General features: G+C 36.2%; 1 protein-coding gene across 8 annotated transcripts; it reads right to left on the bottom strand.

The window, feature by feature from the left end:
- Positions 1 to 43: 43 nt before the first annotated feature.
- DNAI3 (dynein axonemal intermediate chain 3) lies at positions 44 to 27,884 on the bottom strand. Of its 8 annotated transcripts, XM_021526832.4 has the most exons (23): positions 27,805 to 27,869; positions 22,301 to 22,384; positions 22,013 to 22,051; positions 18,335 to 18,516; positions 17,696 to 17,800; positions 16,716 to 16,853; positions 15,113 to 15,312; positions 14,747 to 14,863; positions 13,888 to 14,072; positions 12,847 to 12,971; positions 12,657 to 12,746; positions 12,097 to 12,216; positions 10,641 to 10,769; positions 8,658 to 8,731; positions 7,091 to 7,235; positions 6,276 to 6,363; positions 5,470 to 5,600; positions 4,046 to 4,109; positions 3,553 to 3,683; positions 2,696 to 2,900; positions 2,216 to 2,307; positions 834 to 967; positions 44 to 269 (listed from the first exon to the last, which is right to left on the bottom strand). In XM_021526832.4, exons 2-23 carry the CDS (start codon positions 22,368 to 22,370, stop codon positions 263 to 265), a joined length of 2,571 nt encoding a protein of 856 aa, XP_021382507.2. In that variant the 5' UTR covers positions 22,371 to 22,384; positions 27,805 to 27,869; the 3' UTR covers positions 44 to 262. The 8 variants fall into 8 exon arrangements, with proteins under 8 accessions (XP_021382507.2, XP_085441919.1, XP_085441914.1 ...); XM_085585793.1 differs by lacking the exon at positions 22,301 to 22,384 and having other exon boundaries at positions 27,805 to 27,876; XM_085585788.1 differs by having other exon boundaries at positions 44 to 967; positions 27,805 to 27,870.
- Between the last annotated feature and the right edge of the window lie 54 nt (positions 27,885 to 27,938).

Here is a 27,938-nt window from a genome sequence, read left to right as displayed (position 1 = left end):
ACTGTGAGCAAACAAATAGATAAGGTTAATGAAACAATAATCTCTCACTGTAAAATTCTTTATTTCCAAAGCTAAACATGTTCTGCTGAAATAGAAGTTTTTCAATAAGAAGTTTGCTGGTTCTAGAGGTGATAATGAGCTCTAAGCATCCAGTGGGGAAAGTGTTTCTTGTTTCTAAATCCATTGCCATCTGCTTCTCCAGCTCTAGAAACACAGTATAATGTGCATTTTCTTGATCCTCCATCTCTTTAGTTTTCTGTAGTCATACACTGAAGAAAAGAAAACATACCAGGCAATAATGCACTGTTAAGCTTTGAAACCTGTATGTGACCCCATTGCTTTGCAGTGGATTGTGCCACTGCTGTCACAAATTAATGAAAATAGGCATCACCATGGGCTACATCAATCAACCAAAGAAATGGCAGTTTAGTTATTATAGCAGTTCAGTATTATTAAACCATTTACCAAAGAATGGATAGGCAAAATTCATATGTAAAGAATGGAAGGCAGGAATCCATCCTGGCTTTAAGGAGCAATGTTTATAGGGCAGCTGACAAAATGTAAGTCTTTGAACAAGCAATGGGTGTAAAATGAAAATTTATAGTTGTTAAATGTCCATAGGCTCTAATGCTCCAGTGCAGAGGGTTAATTTGACCAAGAAATGTACCACATAACTGGGACCATCTTTTCCATTCTTAAGAACCGTAGATATGAAATAAAGAGCTGCTAAACCATTCTGATTCTGTCCATCCTGATTTTTTGTGGAAAATCTTCTCTAGCAATACAGATAAAAAGAAACATAGAAAATTTTCTTAATTCCAAGTATAACATACTGTTTTCTGTCTCTCTGTCTCCAGTTCAATTTCAATTCTGTTTTGGCTTGAAATTTTTCATACTCTTTAAACTCCTCTTCACAGTACTTCAGATATTTAACTTCTCTTTCAAAGTAATCAAGTACATTGGCATGCTGTAAACACAGTGACAAACAAGGGTCATTACATGCTCAGAGACACAGATCTCTTGCTGATGATCTGAATGGTATTAATATTTTATCTAAATTGGAAATACAAATATCCTTATTTATCCCAGTAGTTTGCAGCAAAACAATACAAAGATGTGACCAACTTCAGGCACAAAGAAACCATAAACTACCATACTTCAGTAGTACATTATGTATTTATTTTATCTGGGTTTCTGTGTTTTAGTTTTTATTAGTCTCTTCAACAGCCTAGTATTTTTCAGTGAATACTTTGGTTACAACAAACGTAATCTAAACATTAGTGACTGTTCTTTGGTTGATAATTCTGCAGCACCCTATAGAGTTTTCTTCCAAAGCACAGGTAATCTGTGCAGAAGCAATGTGTTTCCTCAGATCACTCAGTTAGCTCCTGCCTTGCTTTGGAGCAGTTATTTTTGCTAAAATGAAGCTGCTGACATGATGTTTTATTGCTACTGCATCTCTGTGCTTGGCAAACCTTTATGGGATGTTTATAAACTATTTAAGTGCTTACATAAACATAAAACTGCAATAGAATGGGAAGATAATTTTGTGATGGAGTAACAGACTAGGCAGCAGGCAAGACTGCTAGACTGACACACTAGCTGGATCTTTGGCTGGGAGGTGGAGGAAAAGAAAAACTGAAAACTACGTAAAAAAAAAAGGAAATTAAAACTGCTTGTATTATTCCCATGGTCTTTGGTTACAGGTAGTCCTTATTTCAAGAGCATGAAGGAGTGGGAATGTTAGTAACAGTTTTCAAAACATGCTCTCACTGAACTAGAACCAGATATAAAGACATGTAAATTGAATTATCAAATTAAAAGGAAAAAAAAATTAACACAAATGTGGACAGGAAGGTGTAAAGAAAAAGGAATTCATTATATATACATTACTATGCACTCTAAAACATTGTTTTACTGTGTGAAAGGTGTCATTTTATGGATGTGGCAAAAAATGCTGACCTCTTAATTGTGTTTTCATGTAGCCAGGTTGGAACAGTGGAATTCTGCCACCTGTCACTGAGATTTCCTTTAGTTGACTCTTATCTAAATTCTGTACAAAGCCAGTTTGGCTACAGGTGATCTTTGGAGAATATGGCTAGTCTGATCTCAAATTAATTGCCATTTGAAGGCATTTTTGTCTAGGCAGACTTGTTTCTGTGTTGGAGTTTTCAGGATAAAGTGTCAAAGATATTTAATAAAAATTCTTACTAACCTCATTACTTGAAGGGTGACATAATGTTTGACAGATTTCCAAAATATGCAGAACTCCAAGATTGTCAGAAACAGCCAGAAAATGCTGCTCTGCTGAAAGATATTTGACAAAAAAAGTATAAACAATCCAAATTCCAACAGCAATGTGAACCTCCACCCAGAGACAAGCTACAGAGGATTCTTTTTTTTTCCTTGTCTTTTTAGTTTGTTGTTCACTGCAGCAAAAAAACCAAGCTTTTTGCTCTGTTATTTTATTAATCCCTTTAAAGATTTTCTTTCAACAGACTTTTTAAAAATGAAATATTTTCAATTGCTTTTATGCCACGGTAGCACACTAAGAACTGATGTATCTATTTTTGTATGTATATTGTTCAATTTGTGAAAGTATATAAGATCTTATATAAGATCATTTGTAATATTTGTGTCTTGGGCCATTTTGCAAATAGGGTAGCACAATAAAGTGCAATCACCATACACATACCTGAGGCACTGGAGGGGCTGATGAAAGTGATGGTTGATTTGGAGATGTTCTGGAAATGAGATGGCTCATGAGTTTTCTTCAGTAAGTCCCAAATATCTATAATTCCATTGTCTCTGCCAATGAAGAAAACTCCTGGTCTTGTTAAGGACCATTGTCCCGCAGTGTATCTTCCTGCAGAGCAGCTTGACTGAAGGATTGGTCCATTCTTATTTTTTTAAAAAAAAAAAAAGATAGACCAGACAATCAAACAGTACCATCAACTCACTACTTTAGATCTTCTGTTTTTGGAAAATGCTCACAATTTTAATTGTTCCATTACAAAAATTGTATCAATGGCAAAATTCCTGCTACCTGCTGCAGATAAAAAGGATTGTAGGGAAGTAAAAAACTTGGTATTTCATTTCCAGTCTCTTCAGGTAATCTGTCTGTCTGCTGTGAAAAACTGTGGTCTGGAGATTTTGTCAGGTGCAACTAACCTGGGTTCCTGCATGAGACACTTAAAAAAAAACCCCCCATGTTTCTTTGTTTTCATGTGATGAGGAAACCTTGTCCTAAAATACAAGTTCTTCAGATTTGTTCAGCAGGCAATTCTCTAGCAGGAGAAATGAATAGTTGGGAAGTTATGCTTTTTACAAGGGTGGAATTTAAGAAAGTCACTTCACTTTTTCTGTAAAAGGCAAGTTTACTAAGATTTATCTAAAATAGTTTTCTGATGTGAAGAAGATGTAAAGCTTCTTTTGTATCTGTTTTGTTTCTAAGATATGAAGCTTCATTACTTACATGTTTCTGAAAATACAGTCTCTGAGCCTGACTTGTATACCTATCACAAATATTACAGCTGTGTTAAAGTAACTTACTGTAACTCCTTCTTTCCAAATGGCAAACTTCTGGCCTCCAATGCTTAGAAAGATGTCTTTAAAAAATGGAGATTTCTGGAGAGTGTTGATAGTTTCGGTGTGGAGAGCGTATTTCTGGGAGTGCTTCTGACCTAATGGAGGAAAAAGGCAGCTGCTTGTTACTAGTGCCTTAGGGATCAAGAAACAAGAGTGCAGGACATACCACAGGCCTGGAAGATATCAGCCTCTTTTTTTTTTACTCACAAGGTACAGGAATTGGATTTACCACAAATCTAGTTACTTCCATGATTTGTACCAATATCTTTGTGCTATTTTCTCATGCCAGCTAAAGTGCTTGCACTTTCGAGGGTGTACTGTTAAATTCAGGTGTTATCAGTGAGAGAGATTATTAGAGCTATGAGTAAGAACCTTAGAAAGACAAAGTATAGACACAAATATTTTAAAGTTAGCAATATATTAAATCTTAAACAATTCTTGAGAAACTTGAACTTACTAACTGGTTTTGCTGTATTCGTATCAATTTTCTTTTTCCACTCAGAATAAACAATTTCTCCATCCTGTAATGCCAAAGAAAATCAAGCAAATGCTAATGTTAGAACTTGGTGGCTTATTTCAAAGTGACTTGCTTTTAAGCTGGGACTTTTCTTAATTATAACCATTGATGCCAAGATGATGTTTTGCCTTTTCTTTTATATACTTTTTATATAACTTTGATGTAACCTTAGTATTTTTAGCATGCATACTTGTAATTCTTTAAGTCTAATAACTTAGCATAGTCCTAGTGTTCTGTTAGGCCAGGAGACCAAATATCCTAAAGGCCCTGTAGCAGGAGGCTGGAAAACCCTACGTTGTCTTGGGAAACCAAGGTCTTCTCTAGAACATCCTGTAAACTGGAGATTTGGCCCATCCAGAGGGAATTCCTCAGATAGGGGAATATCACGCCATTCATCCAGGCCTCCCACTGGGGATAAGCCAATTTGGAAGGTCTATAAATTGTATATGAGATCTGTTGTGTGTGTGCATTGCACTGCATCCCACCCTGGGCAAGGGGTGCAGTGAGATCCTTATTAAATACTGAGGTAAAACCCCTTCTCCCTTAACCCTGTCTGGCTCCCGATTTTTAGGACCAGGGAAAGGCATCACCATCATCAAATATGATCTGAGTTAAATTAAAACCTGAATTTAGAGCCAATGACTGAAAACACAGTATGATTTTGCATCACCATTTTTTGGTTATGTATTGCCAGAACTGCTTTACTTGCCATGATGTATGTAGGCAATTCTTCCTGCAGAATTAGGTGTTTGTTTTTGATAGTTCCTGCTTTGCTCCAATATTTGGGGAAAAGCTGACTGGCAGCAAAAAGGTAGCTAGGAGCCTGATTTTCATTTCCATATGAACTCAGAACTGGGAAAGACCCACGAATTTTAGTAGCATAGGGTAGGTAGCAGGCTATGAATAGTTGGAATTTCCAAAGGGGAAATTAAACTGGGGGGCAAACTGTAGAATAAATGTTTTCACATGACATGTGGGAAGACATTAAAAAAAATTACTAATATTATGTGTTCTGGAATAAGGAAATACTCTTTGGTTCCTAATAGCTGGTTAAGCTCAACTATATTGTGGAAATGTCTTTTAATTCTGCTCTTGAAGTAAGGGTTCATAGTCTACTGAATATTGGAGGTTTATTATTTTTAAGCATGTAGCTAAAATTATTATTAATGTATTAATAATATAATTAATTAATATTAATAATGTATTAAAGTAGAAGTAAAAGGTGGCATATTCAGAGACATAATTTTAGTTATAGCTGAAGAAAATGTGCAAGTCCATACATTTGTAAAACACTTATTTAACTGTTCAGTTTTTCAGATATCTTGGATTAACATTTTCATTGGCAATACATTATTTTCACGTACTTCATTCCCAACAAAAAAGTCTGTGGATATACTGTCTAACAGTTCCAGATTTTTGCTTGAAGAAACACTCATCTCTGTATATGGGCTCTCCTTGATGGGTGCCCTCAGTGTGCTCCGAGATCTCACCTTCCCTGGGAAACAACAGTGACAAATTTTTGTTACACTCTGGAATTTATTAGACCAAGCAAATCCTTTGGTCTTGTAAAGGTAGTTTGTTGATAAGGGGAATTTCAAGAAGAGATATGAAGAAAGACTGCCAAGTAAAGCAGCAGTTCTGTAGGTTTGCTGTTTCCTGCTGGAGTCTCCCCATTGCTGCAGTTCTGAAGTCAGTGATTCTTATATCCAGACACTGTTAGGGTAGCAGCATCCTGTCCTGTGCCAGTTTTACACAGCACCAGTGTCTCTGTGGAGCTGCCCTTACACATCACCCATAGCTGCCACAACCAGGAGCTAACATCTTTGCTCCAGGGAATGGATTATGTTTCTAAAAATAGTTTTCTGTAATGGCTGAAAAGGACATATTGTTTCAGGGATAAAGAGATTGTGTGAGGGATTTGCATAGGCTTTTAAGTGAAACTGGATAGAGTCATTGTGTATATTAATTGCTCAGTTTGGATTTTTACATGTACATTTCTTCATAGTCAGTACATGTACATCACGCACTGAATACCACTATACTTAAGAAATATTTTTCTCCAGCTGTGTTTAGCTATACAGCATTTTGTTGCTCAGCATTTATTATGTCTATACTGAAATACGAGCTTATTAAAAACATTTTCCTCTGTAAGGTGTAATAAAAATATTACCTGGGGGTTTGTAACGATACTGCAGTTTCCTTAAACTGATTCTCATGGGACCATACTCTGTGTTGTTATCCCTTTCACGCAGATTTATCTGTTCAGGAAGAAGTGCATTTGCTAAACCGTTTTGTCAGATCTTTGAGGTACAAGTCTAAACGACTTTCTGCTGTAATGGAACAGATCTTTGCAGTGTGTTTGTAATGCTCCACAAACAGTATTTGCTGCCTCACATACAAGCATGGAAAAAATGTGTTACCTTCTTCCTGTAAGAATTTTGCTTTGTTTCTAAAAAAGCCCAAACAGCCCAGCTCCAGTGGTCATGCTTGTTCAAAAACTGTCAGCTGCAGGTATTCTGAGCAGCACAGATCAGCATACCTAAAATTATAACTTCTTTTTCTTACCTAACATCCTCACTTTTTTTCAGCAACTGTTATGACTGTTTTCATGAGACTGAATGTTGGTTTGCTAGCAATTATGGTTCTGCTGTCCATGACCATCTTGCACTGTTTGGGACCCACTGAGATAGCAGAGCATCTGAAAAGGTTGACAGGAACTTACACTATTTACACAACTGCTTTTGCACCTACTGCAGTTTTTTAGAAGCAGTTGTGCTGTTACTCATTAATTAGCTTCTCAAAATGCATTTTATTGAAGTTACAAAGGAATGTTGAAGTATTTAATTTCATAATCAGAAAGAAAATCACAAGGAAGTCACAATTTTCTAGAAAAAATAGAATTGGGACGCAAAATATGTTCCTTTGGAGTTCTGGCCATATTTACAGTTTGGCTCAATCCCTGTGTTCTGTATTTGTGGACACTACCTTTATGAGTGGTTTCCAGGAGAGATCTAAATCCTCATCAGTATTTGGACCAGGGGGCATGTGAGATCTTTTCTCCTCCTTTATTTTCTGAGATAAAAATTGTTCACGACGTTCAATGGATGGAATATCCCAAAACAATATTGAGCTGCAAAATAATTGTATAGTGTATTTTTAATAGTGTTTTGATTTGCAGCTACATGCAATTTTCTTTCCATTTTAAAGCTTGAGGTTTTTAAACCTTTTCTCTTCAAGCCTTAAATAACAGTAGAGACTCTGAAATCAGACAAAGGCTCGATAATTAATTGCTTCTTTTGCAAATGATGAAATATATTTCTTAATTCACCCTTTCATTAGTTTATTATACCAAAGCAGCTAGATACTATTCATAGTTTGTCTATGGACAGTTATTGGGTGAACCTACTGGCATTGCCTGGATGAAGTTCCTGAAGACTGTAGCAGGTAATTCAGTAACTCACATTGAAGATCAGTCCCAATTTTTGTGTGTACCAATTAATTTGCTGATGATCAAGGCAAATGGTCCCACTTGTATTTGTCACCTCCTTGGAATCTTCAGCCCTCTAACTGTTCCTTTTGTTCTACTCTGGACATTCACTCACAGTTTTGATATAGCCAATGAAACTTTCCTCATTGCTGATATCTCTTTCCGTTTTCTAACAGGGGTTGCTCAGGGACCTGTGCTCTTCAAGTATGACATTACAGTGACTTCTCTGTTCTTGACTTCAAAATATTTTCAATTTGGAGCCCTGGTGCGTGAGTAGTTAAAATAATTTCTTCTATGTGTATTACTTGCATTACACTGCAAACTTATTAAGAATTGCAGTTGCAATCCCACTTCTCATTTAATTCTTCAAATTCTTCTCTCTTATTTGATTAGGAAAAATAACTTAGCATCCTTATAAAATTTTGCTCTCTCTGACACTCCCTTTGATGATTAAGCCCAGCCATGCAGCCTTGAAGCCTTAAAGCTCCTGACATCATGAAAGGTAAACATTTATTTCCACTTTTTGCATTCTGCCCCCTTGCTAGTCTTTCATACAGAATAATAATATAACTCTCATGTCTATTTGGTCCACAAAAGAGGAGATTCACAAAGAGTAATTCTGCCAGCTAAGTCTCCAAATTTTTAGATAGTTTCCAGTATTTCTGTAGAAATAAGGCTTAGAATCTTTCAACAGCTTTTTGTGCATGTCACAAAAACAAATATAAGTGTGGGGATGTGGCTTTCCAAGCTAATGCATGTGTGATCAACACTCTTCTGCAGAGAGTATACACGAAATATATATATATATATATATATACATATATATATATATATATATATATATATATATGCAAGGAGTTTCAGTTAACAAACTCTCAATGCCTTTACTGTAAAAAGTTTAACTGGGCAAGAATGCAAAGTGCTTGTCTTCTGCATACAGAATTTCAGCTATTCAGGATACACTGATGGGAACCCAGAAATGTGCCAGTTAAATAATGGATTCTACCTCATAAAGCTTTTCAAAGGAAAGTGGAAGATGTCTTGTAGAGTATGTATTGTACATACCAATCAGGGGAGCAGGTTACAAGCTGCAGTTTTTTTTCATCTTTGGTTTCAGAAGTACCACCCTTTTGGTTTTCCTGAAAATAACAGTAATAATTATTACAAGGGAAGAAGATGATGAAAGACAAAAATCACACTCTGATATGCAAGTACTTCAACACATAAAACAGGCTACTAGAAATTAAGTCACTGTTTCTGCTTGGCTAAGGTTTGAAAATCAAGACTCATTAATTTGCAGTTATAAAGTCAAAGTATTTTACAAATATGCTTCAAGTGAACTGATACCAGCTTTGCCTGCTACACACCTAAAATTCTAAATTAACTTAGCAGGATAAATACTTACTGGTACCATTGCAAATCAGACCCTCTTTAATTTGCCATGTTTGTAACTTCTTTTATGCAGCTTAACAAAAAAGCCAGTAATTGAGAAATTTATCTCCAACAGTTCAATGTAGTGGGAGTGATGTGTCTTTGCCAAGTTTACACCATGGGTCATCTATCTTAAATTATCACTTGGCAAGACCTCACTATGGGATTGTAATGGTGCCTTCAAATGTTAATTATTAATAGTTTAGTTTGTATGTGTGGGGTCATGCAGATTTTATACTATTTATCATTTACTAAGTCGTTATTGGTTTATAGCAAATTAATTTTAATTACTCAGAAAAATAAAAGAAAGGTATCAGGGGTAACAAGGCTAATCAAATCTAACTTTAGTATATAAAAAACAAACATATTTTGGCACAAACTGTGCTTATGAAGTATGTGGCAAAATTTCAGCTAATTTTTTTTCAAGCCAAATTGGGCCTACTCTAATTTTCATTCATGAGTTTGTCTATCTGGAATCACAATGGTAGTAATGCAGCCAGGCAAAGCTGAATTAGGATCTGGATATAACTTTCAATAATTTTTCATTAATATGTAATTATAAAGCTGCTTATTTTAGGAACTGTGCCATAAAACCTGCTATGTCATGCAAAGGCTGACATATATTCCATGTTTATATAACAAAAAGTATGTCCCAGTACATGTTGCTAAATACTGGCAAAGTGACTCCTTTGTCAGTGTTATTTATTAAGCATGGGTCTCCTGTATCTGTTATCCCAGATGAACACAAAAACAGCCTTCTGAGCCTAAACTTTGACTAAAAAACCCCACCCAAACAACAAAAACCACAACAATGTTCTGCTATCCAACCCCTTTCTTCAATCTTTACATCTGGTACCAGTTAGTATCCATGACTACTACTGTATAAACTAATAATGAACACTGGGATCAGCTGACATTTGATGATATATGTGTGCCCCTTTTCTCAATTTCTGGAAACGCCACTAAGGACTGTAGTATCTCTGAAGTCCTAATTTTTTTTTCAAGAATTTATTAATATATAATTTCCATTAACCTTTTAAAGATTTCCATTTTCCTCTTCTTGGCCTGCTTTTCATTATTTTGCATTTGACTTGCATTTGCATTTCAAATTAATTTGCAATACTTTGATAGTAAATCAGCACCCTATAGACTCTAAGTACTTTGAAGCTTTAAAACCATAATGGAAAAAGTACGTTTTGAGTAGTCAGACAGCATCTAAAAAATTTAAGTGACTACAATAACACCATTCTTGGGTATCCAGATGTTTAGGTAATTGAAGTTACTTCTTGGAATTCTTAGTGACAGGCTAGATTGCTCATAGTAGAAATTAAATATATTTTCAATACGGAAGGCTTACTATAATTTTGCATTATACATTTCTGTAAAGTTAAGGAAATTTTTTCCAGTACTAGCAGATTCATATCAGACTAAGCACAGCACAGCTGTAAAGCACAATCAACATGACAAGAGGCACCAGATTATAAGTGTTTACTAAATGCAGTGAAAAATAATTAATACAAATATTAACTATTTAGTATTTTTCTCTTTAGTTTACATTAGGATTTATGAGGTAGTAGATTAGAAAAGCAATAAAAAGAAGTGAAATTTTAAACTCACCTCAAAGTTACATGGTAGCCACTTTACATCTTCTGCTGGCCTTGTATGACAATATGGTGTGGAAGAGGCTGCACAGTGTCTCACTAGAGGTGGCTCTGTGCTACTCTGCTGGACTTGCTTAGGTGATGGCTAGAAATGTTTGAAGAAAAGATATCTTAGTGTGTTTTCAAAATAAAATAGATCTATCAAAGAATAAAAGGTTACTTTGCATTCTGTTAACACTTTTTCATGTATTTTAGATCAGTTTATAGAAATTTTTAGGGGTCTAATACCTTCCACTTGAGGGAAAAAAAAAAAAAAAAGCAAAGCATCAAAACAGGCCTTTGGATATAAAGCTCTAAAAAGATTTCCAACATGCCTCCACAGACATGCAGACATGATTAATGTCTCCTCTCTTAGGGCTTTCTTCTGCTTCTCTGTTCATAAACATCTAGAATACTTTCAGTATTGCTTTCAATAACAAATATCTGTATTTGACAGGCTTTGTAAGCTAAGAGTGGACGGTCTATTGGTGCCCATTAAATAACAGACTTGTAAGTTGCACAAAATGCAAAAAACCTTTTTAGCTGTACTAATCAGGTAGGAATCATACTTGATAATTGTGATAATGGCTTGATTTAATGAACTCATCAGGTTTCTTATCCTTTCTAGTGTCTCATTGCAAAGGATATCTTGTCCTCTCTTTTGAGTCAGGATACCCTCACCTGCTTTTCCTCCACAGACAACACAGATACACTGCAATATACTTACAGTAGAAGCTCTTACCATATTAACAGCTGTTGCCTTGATTTCATAGAATCATAGAATGTTAAGGGGCTGGAATGGACTTAAAGATCATCTAGTCCCAGGCCCCAGCCATGGACAGGGACATGTCCCACTAGACCAGGCTGCTCAAGGCCTTATCCAAGCTGGCTTTGAACACTGTCAGGGCTGGGACAACCACAGCCTCCCTGTCCCAGTGTCTCACCATCCTCACAAAGTAAACAATTTCTTCCTAATATATAACCTAAATTTTCTCTCTTTTAATTTTTTCCCATTACTCATTGTCCTTTCACTACAGTTGCAAACCAAGAGTCCTTCTCTGGCTTCCCTCTAGATTCTCTTCAGATACTGGTTGCTGTGAGGCCTTCATGCAACCTTCTCTTCTCCAGGCTAAACAGCCCCAACTTTCTCAGGTTGTCTTTGTAGAGGAGGTGCTCCAGTGCTCTTATCAACTGTGTGGTCCTTCCCTGGACTTGCTCCAACAGTTCCATGTCCTTCTTGTGTTGGGGGCACCAGAGCTGGATGCAGTGCTCTGGGTGGGACCTCACCAGAGCAGAGGGCTGAACCCCCTCCCTTGCCCTGCTGGCCACACCGCTTTGGATGCAGCCCAGGATTCAGCTGGTGTTCTGTGTTGCCAATGCTCACTGCTGGGGAACCCCTGTGCACCACATCCAACCACCAGCCCCAGAATTACCTCAATCACCACTGCTGCTGCTGCACCTGGCTCACCCTCAGACGAGTCAATGATTTCATCAGGAACAGGCTTTGTACTTTCCAGCTTTTCTTCATGTTTAGAAATATCCCACAATACAACCTACAATGATAAATTACTATATTAAAAATTATATTTGTATATGTGTATTAATATGCTGTGCATTAATACACTTTTTTTCAAATCATGGAGGTTTGAGGAAGCAGAAGAAATTCACTTTCTGCACTAGAATTTATGAAGTCCTTAAAGTATCTTCTCTTCAGCTTGATGCAATCAGAAAAAAGGTTACATTTGTCTCTACAAACAAGTCTTTACAACTTGACCCATTTATCAGTACTACAAAGAAACATTGTACAGTAATGGCGCAGCTATGGAATAATCATAACTTCAGTCCAGGATAAGAGAGTTTCAAGACTCTGTGATATCTGTCTTCTGTCTGTCTCTACGTGTTACTTTAGATGTTGAATATATCTCTTCACCCTTATTCTTATACTGGAAGAAAATACAGAAATATGCAATTTTATTCTTCAAAAGCGAAAAACCTGTCCATCAATGCAGCCACCAGCAATGATATTTGGATCATGTGGACTGAACTGAAAGCAACAAATGTCTTCAGGAGCCTTCAACACCAACTAGAGAGAAGAAAAACAAGATAGTTTAGAAATAGTCACACTATTTGTTTGTTCTCATGTTATTTAAATACTTGGCATATTTAAAGTCATAATTAAATACCTGGAGGCAGAGAGGGTGAAACAAACTCCAGAGAAGTATAACTGGCTGATGTAGCAATGATTTATTAGAAAGGTTAACTTGTTCTTCGTATGAAGACTGCTGTCTTGCTGACAGTGCTATAATCCCTTATCAAAAGAGAAAATAAATTTTCTCAAAAGAGACAATTCAATTTTCAACACATTGATAATTATCCTAAATGACTTGTATTCATACCTTCTGAATACAGTGAAGAAAACCCACCAAGCAGGAAAGAAACCCCAAATAAACCAACCATGTATGCTACTTTTTTTTCAGATCCATTTTAAGGAGGCTATTTTTGTTACTTAACATTAGGTTATTTTAAAATGAGTCACAGAACTTATGCATCAGGATAAAACTCCTCTTTTTTTTGCTCATGCTCCTCAATGGTGTAATACTGCACCTGAAGTGATGTGACAGGTGTGTAGTCCTGGCCACCCACCATGACAACAAATCTTTGTAACCCAATTGTTTTTCTTACCCAGGCTGCAATGTTGGTTAGTAATATGCTGGGAGCTGGGGCATTTATATAGAACTTGATTGTGCCTTTGGGTTTGGCCATGCAGAGCAATAATGCACAGCAGGGAGCGGGAGTTGACATTTCGTGTGTCTTGTGATGCTCCCTGGCACTCAGCAGAGCCGTGTCCCACTGTGGCTGTGACATTCCTCACCAGTACTAGGCATGCCATGAGAGCCAGGCATGGGCACAAGCACAACAGTATGCAGAGCCATCTGAAGAGTCTGGCACCACAACCCTGCTTAAATGAGCCTCATGGGGGGAAATTTCTCTTGCCTATAATCTCCACTTATACATTAAAGACTTTGCATGGCCCATAAGAATTCTACAAAGAATTTGTCTAATTTTCCATTTTGCCTCAAATTGGCAGTTCAAGCAGAGATACTAAATCAGTTTTGATTTCTTTTTAAATTTGAAAGCTGATGATTTTATGAAAGATGAATATTTTATAGCTGTCATTTAAGACCCAGAATTGAAAACTCAAATCAATACTTTAACTGCATTACCATAAATGGTTGGATGCCAGCGAATGCAGCTAATGCTTCTGTTCTTGAGGTACTGCACATCTGTAAATGATTGGTATTCTTTAAGATAAACATCTGGCTTGCCTTCTTCTTGGTCTTCTGCTAGGGCCTTCCAGTCATCAAAAAAAACGTCCATAATTTCATTTTGCTGCAGTGCAATTTCTACTCTGTTTTGTGAAAAGAACAGTTAATACTTCAACAATCCAGATGTGATTTCTCAATAGTAGAATTACAAATATTTCTGTAAAGAGGTAATTTCTGTTTTTCACAAAATTATGATCACATTAGTTAAAAAATCAAGTATCAATTCCTCAGTGATGTATCACTGCAAGGAAACAATCTTCTGTTTGAACAGAAATAGCTACTATATCAAGAATTTAACTCTGTTTTTTTGTGGACCAAGTACAGAGCAATTGTCCAATTCTTTGTGCAAAAACTGTCATTAAGTAGGACTTGTCCTACTTAATGGGACATGGCTAAGGGCATAATCATGGGGAGAAGAGCACCTTTGCTCACTGCACAACCATCTGCTTGAGTGGGCAGTGTTTGAAAGATCAGCTTTGCAGTTTGTTTGAAAAGAGGTATCACTATCAACTTTTTTGAAATCTATTTAAGGCAACATTCATATCCATATAGCATAGACTTCATGGTTATTTTCACATAAACAAGTATTAAGTTATTGTTTGTTAATATGATAATAATAAAAAAGGAAAAAAGTATATATAAACAAAAAATAAAATTGGTATTTCAGTAGACTAATGATCCATTCAGACAAGAGTACTTGCTTGTATTCTGTATTATTTCAGGTAAGTCTTCAAATGTTCTGCTGCAATAATTTTACCTTAAACGTGCTGCTGTAAGAAATTTTTTCAGCGTCTCAGATGACAGACTCTCTGCTTTTTCTTCATTTGACAACTGCCTTGGGTAATACTGCGTGGATGCATTTTTTGGATAGGTCCTACCCAATTGGAATAAATTTGAATGTAAGTATAGAAAATATTTCAAAGACAGAAATATATGTAATGTGTAAAATTTAAATATATAGTTTTTCTAGATGCTTTTTAAAAAACATTTAAGAAAAAAAATGCAAACAGAGCATCCAATTTTGTTATATTAGTCAGTTTGTAACTGAATAACTCCAGGATTTTAGTTAAGAAACAGTACATAGCTTAATTAAATAAGCTGATAAATGCTTTCTCATACTTACCATTTTGTCTGAGTACTAGTTTCTCTTAGTTTTGGAACCATTTGCACCCCCACATCCCTTTCAAGAATTTTAATACTAAAAGTATCATCTTCATAGGCTGTGCATTCAGCATAGCTGTCTTTTTCATCTGAAGCATTCTTGTCAGTAAATGTAATGGGTGCACCAAACTTCCTGCGAACTCGAGAGATCTTGTATTTAATCTGGAAAAGATACATTTCCATGGCTAGCAGAAAAGAAAGCTTTTGGAAAGTTCATTCTTTAAAATGGCTGCATTCATATAATTGTAGAATTAGTTCAGTGAATAATTTCTGTGTTGAGCTTACTCATATTTCTGCATTTTGAAATTCTGAAGTGTTCTTATAAATAAACTACATATGTAATAGACAGGTTTGTATTTCTAAAACTAGAAGTTGTAGCATTTTTGGATTACTGCTAGTGGGACAAAAGAATTACATTTTCAAATCCATCCAGTATCAAAACTGCATATTTAATTAAAGGAATTATTTGCAGAAAGGCTTATGTAATACTGATTTAGGCTTCCAAGACCTAATTTTCAGCTCTTCCCTCTTGGTGGAATTCTCAACTTTGGGAGAGGCATTTCAACTTCCTCTCAGTGCCTAGGGTGAGAAAAGTACTCTGAAGAATATGCAGAAAAGTTCAGAGTACTTTTCCTTATGTTGAGAACTAGGAAGGATGAAGGGACATGTCTTGACTTCTGCCCACAAAGAGAAGTAGGCACTTTATTTCTGGCAGTAGAGAGGTATTGCTTTGTCTTGGGTTTCATATCCAAGTACTTTTTCCCAGCATTTCCCACAGAACTGGTAAGGAAAACAATGCAGAGTGCAAAATATGGAATTCTTAGACTGTGAATGTGTCAAATTGAATGACTGTGAAATAGCTTTAGAACAATCAGACATCTTTTTAGGTGTAAGCAAGATGTTCAGTTGCTGAGAACTATCAAAACTTAGCCATTCTTCCCTGAAGAGGGACTTAGGTACTGAGTAAAAATCACTAATAGGCAGATACTTGGAGGTGCCCCACACATCACCAGTTAGGTGACAACTGTGAGTGTATCTAGTTTTTGGACATATCATTTTCTCTCTCTCTCACTCTCTCTCTCTCTCTCTCTCTCTATGTATATATATATAATCTGTAGATGTAATTAATTAATTATGTTCTTCTGTAAAGTCAGCTTGTAATACCTGAGGATACTTAGACTGTTGCATGCTACTTAAATGCCATTCATATACTAGAACTGTTCACTGAGCTTCATGGAAATGGAGCAATGACTCCCATCGTCATCTGGCCAATTGGTAAATTGAGCAAGGACTTTTGACCTTACACCTTAAGAAGCTGTTATATCCAATGAAGTGATACATGCCTTATTTGCAAGACTTAAAGAGAACAGAGTTCAAAAATAAAAGTTTCTGCAGCACTTTTGTTTAAAGTTTAGCTATTTCTCTATTTCTGTTAGTTTTATTGAAAGACCTCAAGAAAAACTAGGGTTACAGCTTCCAATTTCCTGACTTTTTTTTTTAAGGAACTTAAAATAAACATAGGGGGTTTATATTTATTTAATTGACTAACATCTGTTGATTCTGACCTTTGTATCCCTTTCTTTAACAGATTCTTCTTCAACTTCCTTTTCACTGCCAAGGGAAACCCAAGGTTTGTGGACTTCCAGAGTTTCCACTCTGTTTTCTTCTTCCGATTCTTCTCTTTCTTCTGCAGCTGCTAGAGACTGTGATATCAAACACTGAGAAATGGTACTTTTCCAAAAATTTGTTACTGAAATGTAAGTATTAACAAGAAACCCAGGTTTCAGTCTTCACTCACACATTCTTTACTTTTGTCTCAGTGCAGTGACTCTGCGTATACTGTGCCCCTGGGCAGGGCTGGCTTAGGTCCTGTTCATTTGTGCATTAGAATTTTCCAATAATATTTAACATTTAACTACTAAATAGAGACTCTTGTCTTGAAAGCAAATAATTTTATATAAAAACTATTTATAGTGATCTTTTTCTATTAGGCTCTCTGAGCTGGAACTGCATTTTACTTTTCTTAATTTTTGCTTCTCCTGATTCCCTGATGCTGGATGGCAAACTCATATAAACTCATATTGAAAAATTATATAATCCTTCTATAAACATTCTCCTACAGTGCAGTGTACAAGTCCTATTTATCTAGAGCTATTTAGAACTCAAGAACATTTTCATGATTTTAAGAATAAATTCATAGATATTATGAAAAAATAAGTATAATACTTCTTTGAAAACACACTATATATTTGTTTCCTGTTATTTTTATGCCTGAGAAAACTGATTATTAGCAAAGAAAATGAATGCTTATGATAAAAATACAGCAGTGGGGGTTACAGGCCCTCTGAAGTAAAATGCAAAAATTAATTTAACCCTTCTCAGAATAAAATATATTTTCACAGTGATACACATATATTTCTATGATCAGCTTAACCATTAGAAAAATACTGGGTGCTTAAAAATACCATTCCTGACATCTTTGTTTGAGACTAGATTCTGAAATATTTATAGATAGAACAATGCCCTGGTATACTTGAAATTTTACCTGTAGAAAGTTTTCCTTGGCTTCTTCAGAAGCAATAATATAAAAGTTCTCTCCATACTGGAAGACTGGATCAAAAACTACCAAGAGTTCTTCCCCTGGATATTCCTATTTTAATGAAAAAAATTAGTGGAAATCTGAAAACAAATAATATTAAAAACAAACATGAGGTTGTGACTGGCAAAACTATTGCCAATTTAGTATCTTAAGTTAATGTTGTATTCTTAGCAGAGAATTTCATGTGGCAATTGAAAGGAATAGATGGGGTTTATTTTGTAATAAAAATAACTCTGGGACAAAACTAATCTTTCATACAGACAATTAAACAGAAAATAAACAGTTTTAATGATTCTCAACAGATAGGCCATGAATTAGGGGAAGCCAAATATGTGAAGCTCTGTCAGTTCACAGAATCAAACCAAATAGTATTTATGTTACTTTTACATATTTTCAATTTAGAGTTAATAGAAAAAATGCATGGCAAGCCATGAGAAACTTCGAGTCAACAATGGTCCATGACCTCTAGCACTCAGATATTACAGAATCAGTGTGTTTACACAGAGTCAAAGAACAGACCCATTCTTCAAAAGAATGGACACTAAGAGCATAAGTCTTAAAGTGAGAATGAAATATGCTACATACTAGGACAACTTTTTTGAGAGGGTAGAAATCAGAAGATTTAGCTCTTGTTTTCAGGTCTTGAATTATGTCCTCTTTTTTAATACACTTGAAATAATTTTCTTCTGCAACATCTTCATCAGGTTGCAAATTAAAAATTTCTTGGGTCATTGCAGTCAAAAGCAAAGGAAATATTTCTGGGTGGCCTTTGAAAAAAAGCAAAATTGCATGCTAACTTCAGAGTGTTGTTTAAACATGCATGTACACTTTGATAACTCTATGTCTTTACTGGCTCTAGCATAATGCCTTTTAATCTCTCACCTTTGTTTTTGGTATTGAAACACAATACAAATTAGATATACTTTATTAATATTTGAAAAAACTCTACCCAACATTTTGCACATAATGAATATGATTTCCCTGGTATGGGGGGCTTTTTTTCTTCTTGATGAACAGGTTATTAGCAACTTTAGTGAAAAATCTTTAATGGGTTGGTTTTAATATAATATATATTTTAATATATTAAGGGCAAAACCACATGGTTCTGACTTAAGAAAGCCTTTGAATAAATACCCCGTGGTCCTTCCTTGTAGGACAGCACCATATTAAGCCAAAATTTATTCTAGGCGAGGCTCCTCCCAAGTAAGGATGATTTTCTGATTTTGGACTTTCACCCCATTGAGTTCAGAGTGCAGGAGAGATTATTTCTCACTAATCAAATGAGACTAAAGCAAGCTCACTGAGATTAAAGTCAAATATTTATTTTCAGTTCTTGTGGAGAATATACAGCTCTTGTTTTCTACACACATGATGTCTGTTAGGTTAATTCAGAACAAGACATTTCTTATCCTTGTGCTAGCATGGACATCTTCATTGGTTTGGGAGAGGCTGGATGCAGTTAGGTGACCTGTCAGCTATGCTCTGTAAACTCAATCTGAGGATAATATGTAGTTCTCCTTATTGTGTGTGCCAGCTGCATGTGAGTAAGGCAATGTGGATAACGCTGGTTTTTCTTACATTACATGTTCTGTCTCTAGCTTGCATTACTGCTCTAAGGGGCTAAGATCACTCTAGGCCCAGCTAGTTGAATCCTGCCCCTGAGACTCCTCCTTTGCTATACTGCTCTGCTAGCAGACTCATGCTCCATCTCAGCTGCCCTAGTAAGAGCATTCCTCATAAAGGCCACTACATTTTTGCCTTAGAAGTTTAGTTCATCTTTTTGGCGAACTGGAAACTAAAAGATTTAGGGACATGTATACTGTGTACTGTTTTTCTGTACTGAAATGTGCTGGCTGTTGTGATAATAACAGATACTTTCTATCTTTGTTTCAGTGTCTTGTCTTAATTTAAATTATTTTATCTTAATTCCCAGCACCTGTGGGGTTTTTCCTCTTTGTGCATGCCTTGAAGAGAAGCTGACATACTCAAATGATGATGGTGACCAGCTGTGTCAGCATGTTTTGAGAAGTCATCTCTTATCTAAGACAACAAGGACTAACAAAACGATAAATCCTCCTTAATCTCTGCATAATCCTAGTGCATAATACATTATGTTTGATGAATCTGACATTTATCCTTCAAAATCTTTCAGTGTTGCTACTCCACTGCATCTGCTCTACCCTTGTCATTGCTAAAGTTAATGGCATGCCTGATGTTTCTGGTGCATGCTACACTGTTCCAAGTATGGATTACTTAGTGTCCACTACTTATTTCATAGGACATACAATCTGTTTGTAGCATGCACTGCCATTAGTTCACTTTCATCACAAACTGCAATCAATATTGCATTATTTTCCTTTTTGGTATCTTGGAGATTTCCAGGATTTCTGTGTGGATGCTTCCAAAAACTACAGAATCATAGACATGTTGATTGCAAAAGACCTACAAGTCATCTGGTCCAAACTCTGCTGCTAACACCAGACCTCAAAAATCCAAGCCAGCAGTAATGGTTGTTTTAGACATTATTGTTTGTAACAATAAGCTTTTATGGTGCTGGTTCTAAAATTCTGACTCATGTGTACAGCCTCGTGCACAAATGCTAATGCTGAAAAAGATTCTTTTAAAGAGATGTAGTTTTCATTGCCAAATGGAACAATACAAACATGCATTAAAGTTAAGCAAGAATACAATGGACATCACTACAAGAGGAAACAGAGTATGACAGATAGAGTATCATTTTTTTTTCATTGCTCTGTTGCTATAAGCCCAAGCTAAAAACAAAGTAATGATTGGAATAAAAATTACATCTTTCAGTCTAAAGAATTAAAATTCTATATTGCAGAATATTATTTTTAAGAGAATCTATAATATAAGGAGCAGATACTGGAGTTCTTACATTATAAACATTTTAATTGAATGTTCTTTTCCAGTAAAAAGTGTGTGACATCTGATCACAGGCTTCACATTATTTTTCTATTAGTAAATTGTATCTGTATCATTTGTAACAGACAGCAGCCCTTAGTGCTAGGAGAACTTCACAAAAGACCAAGAACCTCTAAGGAAGAAGTAAAGAACACTTGCAGGCCGAAGGAGTGCATGCACGGTGTTTAAATCTTGCACAGGCAGTGTTTGCTTACAGCAGTGCTGTTTTCCTGCTTTCAGCAACACATTCCTAGCAGTACTTCAGCTGTTAGAGCTCGAACCTCATTTGCCAGTAGGGGGAGGTACAATTCTCTCTTACTATCTCCTGCAACACTGAAAACACATTTTTTAAAGTACCACTTTAATCATCGGAGGGATTACTTTTTGTGCATTTTCATTAACCGCAGCTTAACCATTTTGGTGATGCTAACCAGAGAACAATTTTCACCCAGTGCTCATGTGATTATGGAGGAAAACAAGTGATTTACAGTTTATTTTAGAATTACCTAGTGTGTGTATTCCTTGTTTGCCACACTGTTTTAGCTTTTAACAATAAAAGCTCTATTGTTACAAGCCAATTACAGCTTGTAGCTGGCTGTAACTGCCTTGGACTGTTCCTGTAAATTATAGATAAATTTTACTTTGATATCAATTTATGTTCAAGGGATAATTGCACAAATCAGACCAGAAAAAAAAAATACAACCAGAAATATGGAAAATAACAAATCATTGGAAATCATTAGGTGTCTAAGAAAAAAGAATAAATTTGGATAATTGCATACTTTTAACCATTAACTATGGCCATGCTTAAAACTGAACTTTACTTGAACATAAGGCAAATTGTGCCTTTTAAATGGTTAATTTTTTCCCCTACAAAGAAAAAAAGATGCTAATCAACATCTATTGGTAGCTACAATTAAGAACCACAAGTGGTTTCCTAAAATAATCTTGTAATGAAATTTAATAATGGTTTGACAAAGATCAAAGATTAATGAATTACAAAAAAATTCATGTTTTTCTTTCAATTGCTAAACTATTTCTAAATTGCGAAGATTTTGCACCCTATAATTCTGTTATGATGCTTATTTCCTCTATCCCAACTCCTCTCAAACTGAGAAAAAAAACCTCTTTTAAAACCCATACCTGTTTCCTGCTGCACTGCCTGCTACTCAGAGAGCCACTGTAATTACTGTGACAGCTGCATTTCTTAATCGTTTCTATTTTTTCCCATTCAGAAAAAAATATTTTCTTTTTATTTCCTGCATTAGTAACACTGAAGCTTCAAAATACTTTGAGTATTCCATAACTACTACTTTAAAGCTCAGTCATCATAGCACTTACCTATACTGGCCATAGAAAGATCAACTTCATCCTTTTTACCTGAAATATAATGACATGATGTTATCAGTAGTGTTGGTTACAGAATTATAATGAGTCATTTTACCTCTCTCATTTATTTATATAAAATAGCATATTTTAATTGATCTCATGTCTTTTAAATGCATGGGGCCAAAATAAGTAAGGTAGATCTCACGTGAGCCCAGTTTGCTGCTTGTTTCATTGTTGCTGCACCTTACATACCAAGATGTGTTTCTTTTACCTTTTCACGGTTCATTAGCTTTGCTTTACCTTTCTGTTTCTTTGCCGGTGTTTTTGAACCTTTTGAGTTGGTCTTGCTGGATTTGACTTTTTTTGACATTTTTTCAGATTTCTCTAGAGAAAGATAAGTATCATTAATAATTTTAAATAGATAACAGAATGCACCATGTATGAGTGAAAATTTGGTCCATAAAAGACTTTATGTAGCTTATCATTATAATAATAATTTCGTATGCAGATAAAGGTATGTTTTATAGTTTTAAAAGCTGTATTTTCATATCATGTGTAATAGATGGAAAAATTTCTTTTGCCCAGAGTGTTTAAAAATGAACACTGATTGTCCAAAATAGAGGCAGGTTAAATTAGGATAGAGGTTCCTCTTACTGAAATCTAAGGACCTGAGATGAAATGGGAAGATCATGGGTGAAAATTCGCCAGTTATAAATGCTTGTCCCAATGTTTGTAAGTATAAATCATTACTCAGCTGCACAAAGCATTTCTATTTGCAGTTTATTTTTCTGTGTAGCTCTGTGGATGACAAGCTCAGAAAGAAGATGTATGCCTGATTAAATGTAGCACCAGACAGCAGGAGATGATATTGTACAGAAGGCTACTCCTGTTTCATTTGCTCTCCTTCATCCCAATATCTGGAGAAAGGATTAGAACAGTAGTGCAGGAAACTCAGTTCCATGGCAAGAAGAAATGCAGTTCAGCCTGCCCGCTGCTCAGGCTGGACAGCACCATCATGTGGGAGGTGCTCACATAGCAGCCGATGGAACAACTACATCAGGATGGCCCAAATTCTCTAAGCAGTGATAAAATTGTTTGGTGTTAATATTGAAGAGCCAGAGGTGTTCAGATGGGATAGGGACAATGGGATTCTCACTTCGTTTTCATCTTCCCTCATCCATGTTCACACTTTTTAACACTGTAAACTGACTGGGAGAGAAACCATTTCTTAAATGTCTACAGAGCACCTACAGTATTTGGGTGCTATTACAATTTTACCAATACCAAGAGGAAGCAGATGCAGATAGGACAGAAAGAGATGGCACCTTCAGGAATGCTGGTATGACATAACTATTTCTGATTATCTCTTACAGGAGCCACAGACTGTCTGTGCACGTGAACAGTACATTTACTGTCAAGATGCTTAAGGTAAAAAGCTGAATTTATAAAATAAATAGTCTGTCTTGGGAGTTTCCTTATGAACAGCCTAAAAATAGTGAATGCTAAAACAAACATGCTGTGGCCTGTACATTTGCAAATTCAGTGGCATACCCAGACTGAGAAACAGCGGTTCACTGTTTTGTAACACAGTTCTCAAATACTCCAGAAGCAAGCAATATAATCTTAGCTTCTGATCTAAATTTTAGATGGCCACTGATGGCAAGATATAGGTCATGAATTATAGCCTAATGGAATAGCTGAGGTTTGGGATACATGTTGGCCTCCCATGAACTCAAGGTAAATTTCGGTGTTGGCTTTAATGTGAGCAGTCTGACACTCTTACAACACTTATTCATTTTTCTTTTCCACTTCAATCAAAGTAGAAAAAAATATACTCTATAAATCCTTAGACTCTTTCCTGTATCATACTGAATCTTGCAGATCATAGGTGGCAGCCTGCATCCATGGCATGTTAGTGTATTTTCTCTTTTTAAATCTCTCTTGGTTATCTCTCTTGCATTGACAAATGCAGTCCCCTTCATTAATCTGTCTGAAGAATAGTGGCAATTTAATCTTCTGCTTCTTCCAAAAAGCAATGATAATACAAAAGCAAAGAAAATTAATGTTTCAGAATTCTGAAACTTTTGCTGTGCATGGGATGATGTTTTTAAACACCCCCCCATTCATATATAAATGAATCTAATGAGAAAGTTGGGAATTTTTTCTGCCTTCATTCTCACAGTCTTTTTGTCTAATACAGGAGTAGAAACACTGTTAACATAGTTCTGTGTAAGCCAATATATTTTCATATATAGATATGAATTATATATATATGTATTTCATATATATATGTATTTTTAACATAATCATGTATAATCTTTCAAAGGAGCCTATAGAGTATGCTTAGCTTATAGTTCTGAAACACTCAGGCCTACCTCACTGAGAGTGCACATCAACTCAGACAGTCAATAGAAATGAATTTTTCCTTATTTAAAAAGGAAAGCTGTGAAAAGCTGTTTCTTATCTATCTTCTTGTATACTTTACATATAAAAATTGCAACATATTTAGTAAATGGGTTCCATGACTATTCTAACTTGAAACCAACATTTATGCCTCTGTATAAGAGAGACAGCCCTCCAGGACAGGAGATGAGGGCAGCTCTTGTAGAAATTAGTTGAAGGACAATATGAACAATCTCATATATATTCCAGTCACAATGTCTTACTCCACCATTTCATAATTATGCACTGCAACAAAGCTAGTTTGGAAATTTTGGGTGAGTTCCTCTGAGTATCCTAATCTCTAAGTCACATGAATGGAGGAAACACTGAGAAGACTGACATAAGTCACATCCTATGTTTAGTAAAATAATTTGCAAATAAAAACATCCCTTTCCTTTCAAAGGATTTCAAGTATATTTTACCTATAAAAACAATTAAAACTCTTTAAAAGGGTGTCCCAGGAATCCCTCCTTCACTGAAAGGAAGAGGCATAGAGGTAGATGCAGCACCATAGAGAGAAGGGCTGTGCTGGTGAAGCTGGTGTCAGTGCCTGGTGCATGTATTTGCATTTGTTAATAGGAAAGTGCTCCTGTCTAAGGGCTGCAGATGAACAGAGCAGTCAGTGGCACTGCTGGTGCTTCCCTCTGGGGTGCACACAGAAAGCAGATGGAAACGGACACAGTGCTTGTCCTCTTTTACAACATCCCCAACACCTATGGCCCTGTCCCTCCATCATCCTGCGGCCATGGGACAGGGGAGGCCTGCAGAGAAAGTGAAGGCAGAGCTTCCAGAAGCTTCTCTGCACGCACGGCCAGGCCCACAGCCATTTACAAAGCCTAGATGCAAAGTTGTTTTTTACATAGGAATATGGTAATCTCCAGGCGCTCCCTTCAGGAAACACACACACCAAACTTTCAAATTTGTACTGAGGAGCAGCCTTTCATACCTCACCTCTTCCAAAAGAGTATAATAGAACAAAAGTCCCAATATGTAAATTAAAAGCTACTGTTTTCAGTAGTTACCTCTTAGTTTGGGGGTTTGCTTTTTTCCCCCCTAAGTTTTTATACAAAATACTAAACGCTATCAAGAAAGCCATGAAAAAATCATTCTGTATTAGTGGACTGTTTGAAAATGTGACCAAAATGATTGATTTTTTAATCTGTGGTTAGTTCCTATTCTCTTAGGGGTTTTTCTATACTGCTTATTTAAAAAGGACTTGTCAAGGCACACACAAATATATTATGCCTTTCCATTATGTTTATAAAAATTTATGATTCTATGATTGAGAAGAGGTTGAAAACAACACTTAATATAATTTTAAAAGTGTAAAATCTATATAAAGTTATTGCTTTTGAAAATCAATTGTCATGAATATTACCATGTATTTTATTTTTAGAAAGTAAGTAATATTTAGGTTTCATTAATTATGTTAAGTCTAGTTTTTCAGCAGTTTTTCAGTGGAACACAGTGTTACATTATGTAATTGCTAAAATCTGGGTAAATATTTGACAACTTTGTTTGACATTTTATGGCCTAATTTGTTTACAGATGGCTCTAATATTTTGTACATTAGGCTTAAGAGAAAAAATAAGATCAGAGTGTTCTTCTAATCATTTAATGTACTGAAACATTTACAGCTAAAAACAAATCCGTGAAGTTGCTAGGCACTGCAAAAGGCAAAAACTAATTAGCTATCAGTTCTGCATCTAATTTTAGGACACAGAATGATTCATTAGTTGTCTAATTGAATGGTTTAAGGTCAATTTTGTGTGCAGTACTATTTTAGGACTGCAATTTAATATAATTTGGAATGATGGAAGAATTGGATGCATGTCTATTTTACAAAAGCACTACAAGGAAAGGATCAAAACCATGTGCTAATTGCTGTTTTTGTTGTATCACTAGAAAGCTAAAACACATATTTCTGTTGGTAAACATTTAGGAACTTGTTAAAAATACCATCTTGAAAATTACTTTGTATCTCCAGAATGTCACATGCAATGTTGCCCTTAATTAAATTTATTCTAGTTTACTCTACACAAAGAGCAAATAATACAAAATTATTAAAAATTATTAATAATCCTTGTGCATATTTGGACACAACTTCACTGTATAAATTGTAAGGAGTAAAGCTGAAGTTCTGGAAACTGCCAAATAATTTCAGCATATAAATAGTTAAATTTGAATGTACCTGGTTTCATATTTATAACTTTTCATTAAATCAGGCTTACTTGAACCTGGTGTTGATTTTGTTATTTGATAGAAACTAGTAGGTGTAGTTACAGTATCTGGGATGGTAAGTATAATATGTGTAAAATTAGGTTAAGAATTAATAAGAAAGCCATAAGACAACAAAATGGAAAACTTCATTAGAATGTTGGCTAATACTGGGGTCTGATTCTCTCCTTTCGTTTACTCAAAGAGAAATAGATAAAAATTGGAAAAGGTATAACAAGGATGACTGAAGACATAGAGCATATTTTCTACTGGGAATAAACTAGGATTATTTTTAGCCTGAAAATTATATGATAGAAGTCAGTGAAATCACAAGGGACACCGAGAAAGTGACAAGGAGGTGCTGATTCATGGTCCTAACACGAGATCGAGCTGGCATCACATGAGCTTACAGATGTGGAACAAACAACTGGGAACAAGCAACAGGACTGCAGAAGTGTTTCATTGCACAATAAGTGTGTGAATTTGAAAATATACTGCCTGTGGACAGGACAGCTATCAGAAACACACAGTTCCAGAACGTAACAGGGCAAACTGACAGATGAAAAATTGAGGGTTACTAAAAATAATCATAATACATGTGGCTGTAGAAATTAAACCAAAAAAAAAAAAAAAAAAAAAAAATTAAGAAGGGGGGTGCAAAGGGTGGAAATATGGCTTTATATGGCTTTACTATTATCTTGCCTAGACAGAACTTCTGGTATGAGCCAGTACCGCTGGTCTATCGTAACAATTTGGTTGGTACTTAAAAAGTTACTAAATATGACATAGAAGTTGTCATAACACGGTCCCGCCAGGAAGCAAGCAGTAACATATACTGCGCTGTCGCGACTTTTGAAACAGCAATGCTATATTGTAAAAATTTCCATTCGGTAGGACTTCTTTAAGCGGAGGTCGGAGACATCACGGTCCGGCGTTTGCGCGGGTGGCTGGTACGCAGCTGCGGGGCTCGCGGCGGGGCCAGGCCGCGCTCGCCGCCCGGCTCCGCTCGGCCTGGGCGCAGCCCTCAGGGGCGGCGGCGGCGCGGGGCAGTCGCGGCTGTGCCCGCGGCTGCTGCCCGTGTGCTCTGGGCACCTCTCACCGCCCCACAGCGCCGCCGGGTCCCCTCCGAGTCCTTTGTCCCCTACCTGCGCGGCCGGCCCGGCGCGGCCCGCGGCGCGGTTGTCACGGCGACGGGGCCGGCGGTGATGGGCGGTTCGGACAGGCAATCAGCGCGCTGCTCTGTGAACCCGCCCCCGCGCCAGACAAGAACTACTCGTCC

The sequence above is a fragment of the Lonchura striata genome, chromosome 8 (genome assembly GCF_050655825.1).
Source record: "Lonchura striata isolate lonStrDom1 chromosome 8, ASM5065582v1, whole genome shotgun sequence".
Taxonomy (NCBI): Eukaryota; Metazoa; Chordata; class Aves; order Passeriformes; family Estrildidae; genus Lonchura; species Lonchura striata.
This window is presented reverse-complemented; position numbering and strand designations above follow the sequence as displayed.

What these genes read in the sequence shown, in the direction of transcription:
- DNAI3 (XM_085585788.1), bottom strand. Translation starts at nt 22,370, where the DNA reads ATGTCAAAAAAAGTCAAATCCAGCAAGACCAACTCAAAAGGTTCAAAA. An exon ending in CTCTCAAAAAAGTTGTCCTA is followed by an intron (nt 17,801 to 18,334) that starts GTATGTAGCATA and finishes TCATTAAAATAG; the next exon opens with GAATATCCAGGGGAAGAACT. An exon ending in TTTGGAAAGAAGGAGTTACA is followed by an intron (nt 2,901 to 3,552) that starts GTAAGTTACTTT and finishes TAAAAAAATAAG; the next exon opens with AATGGACCAATCCTTCAGTC.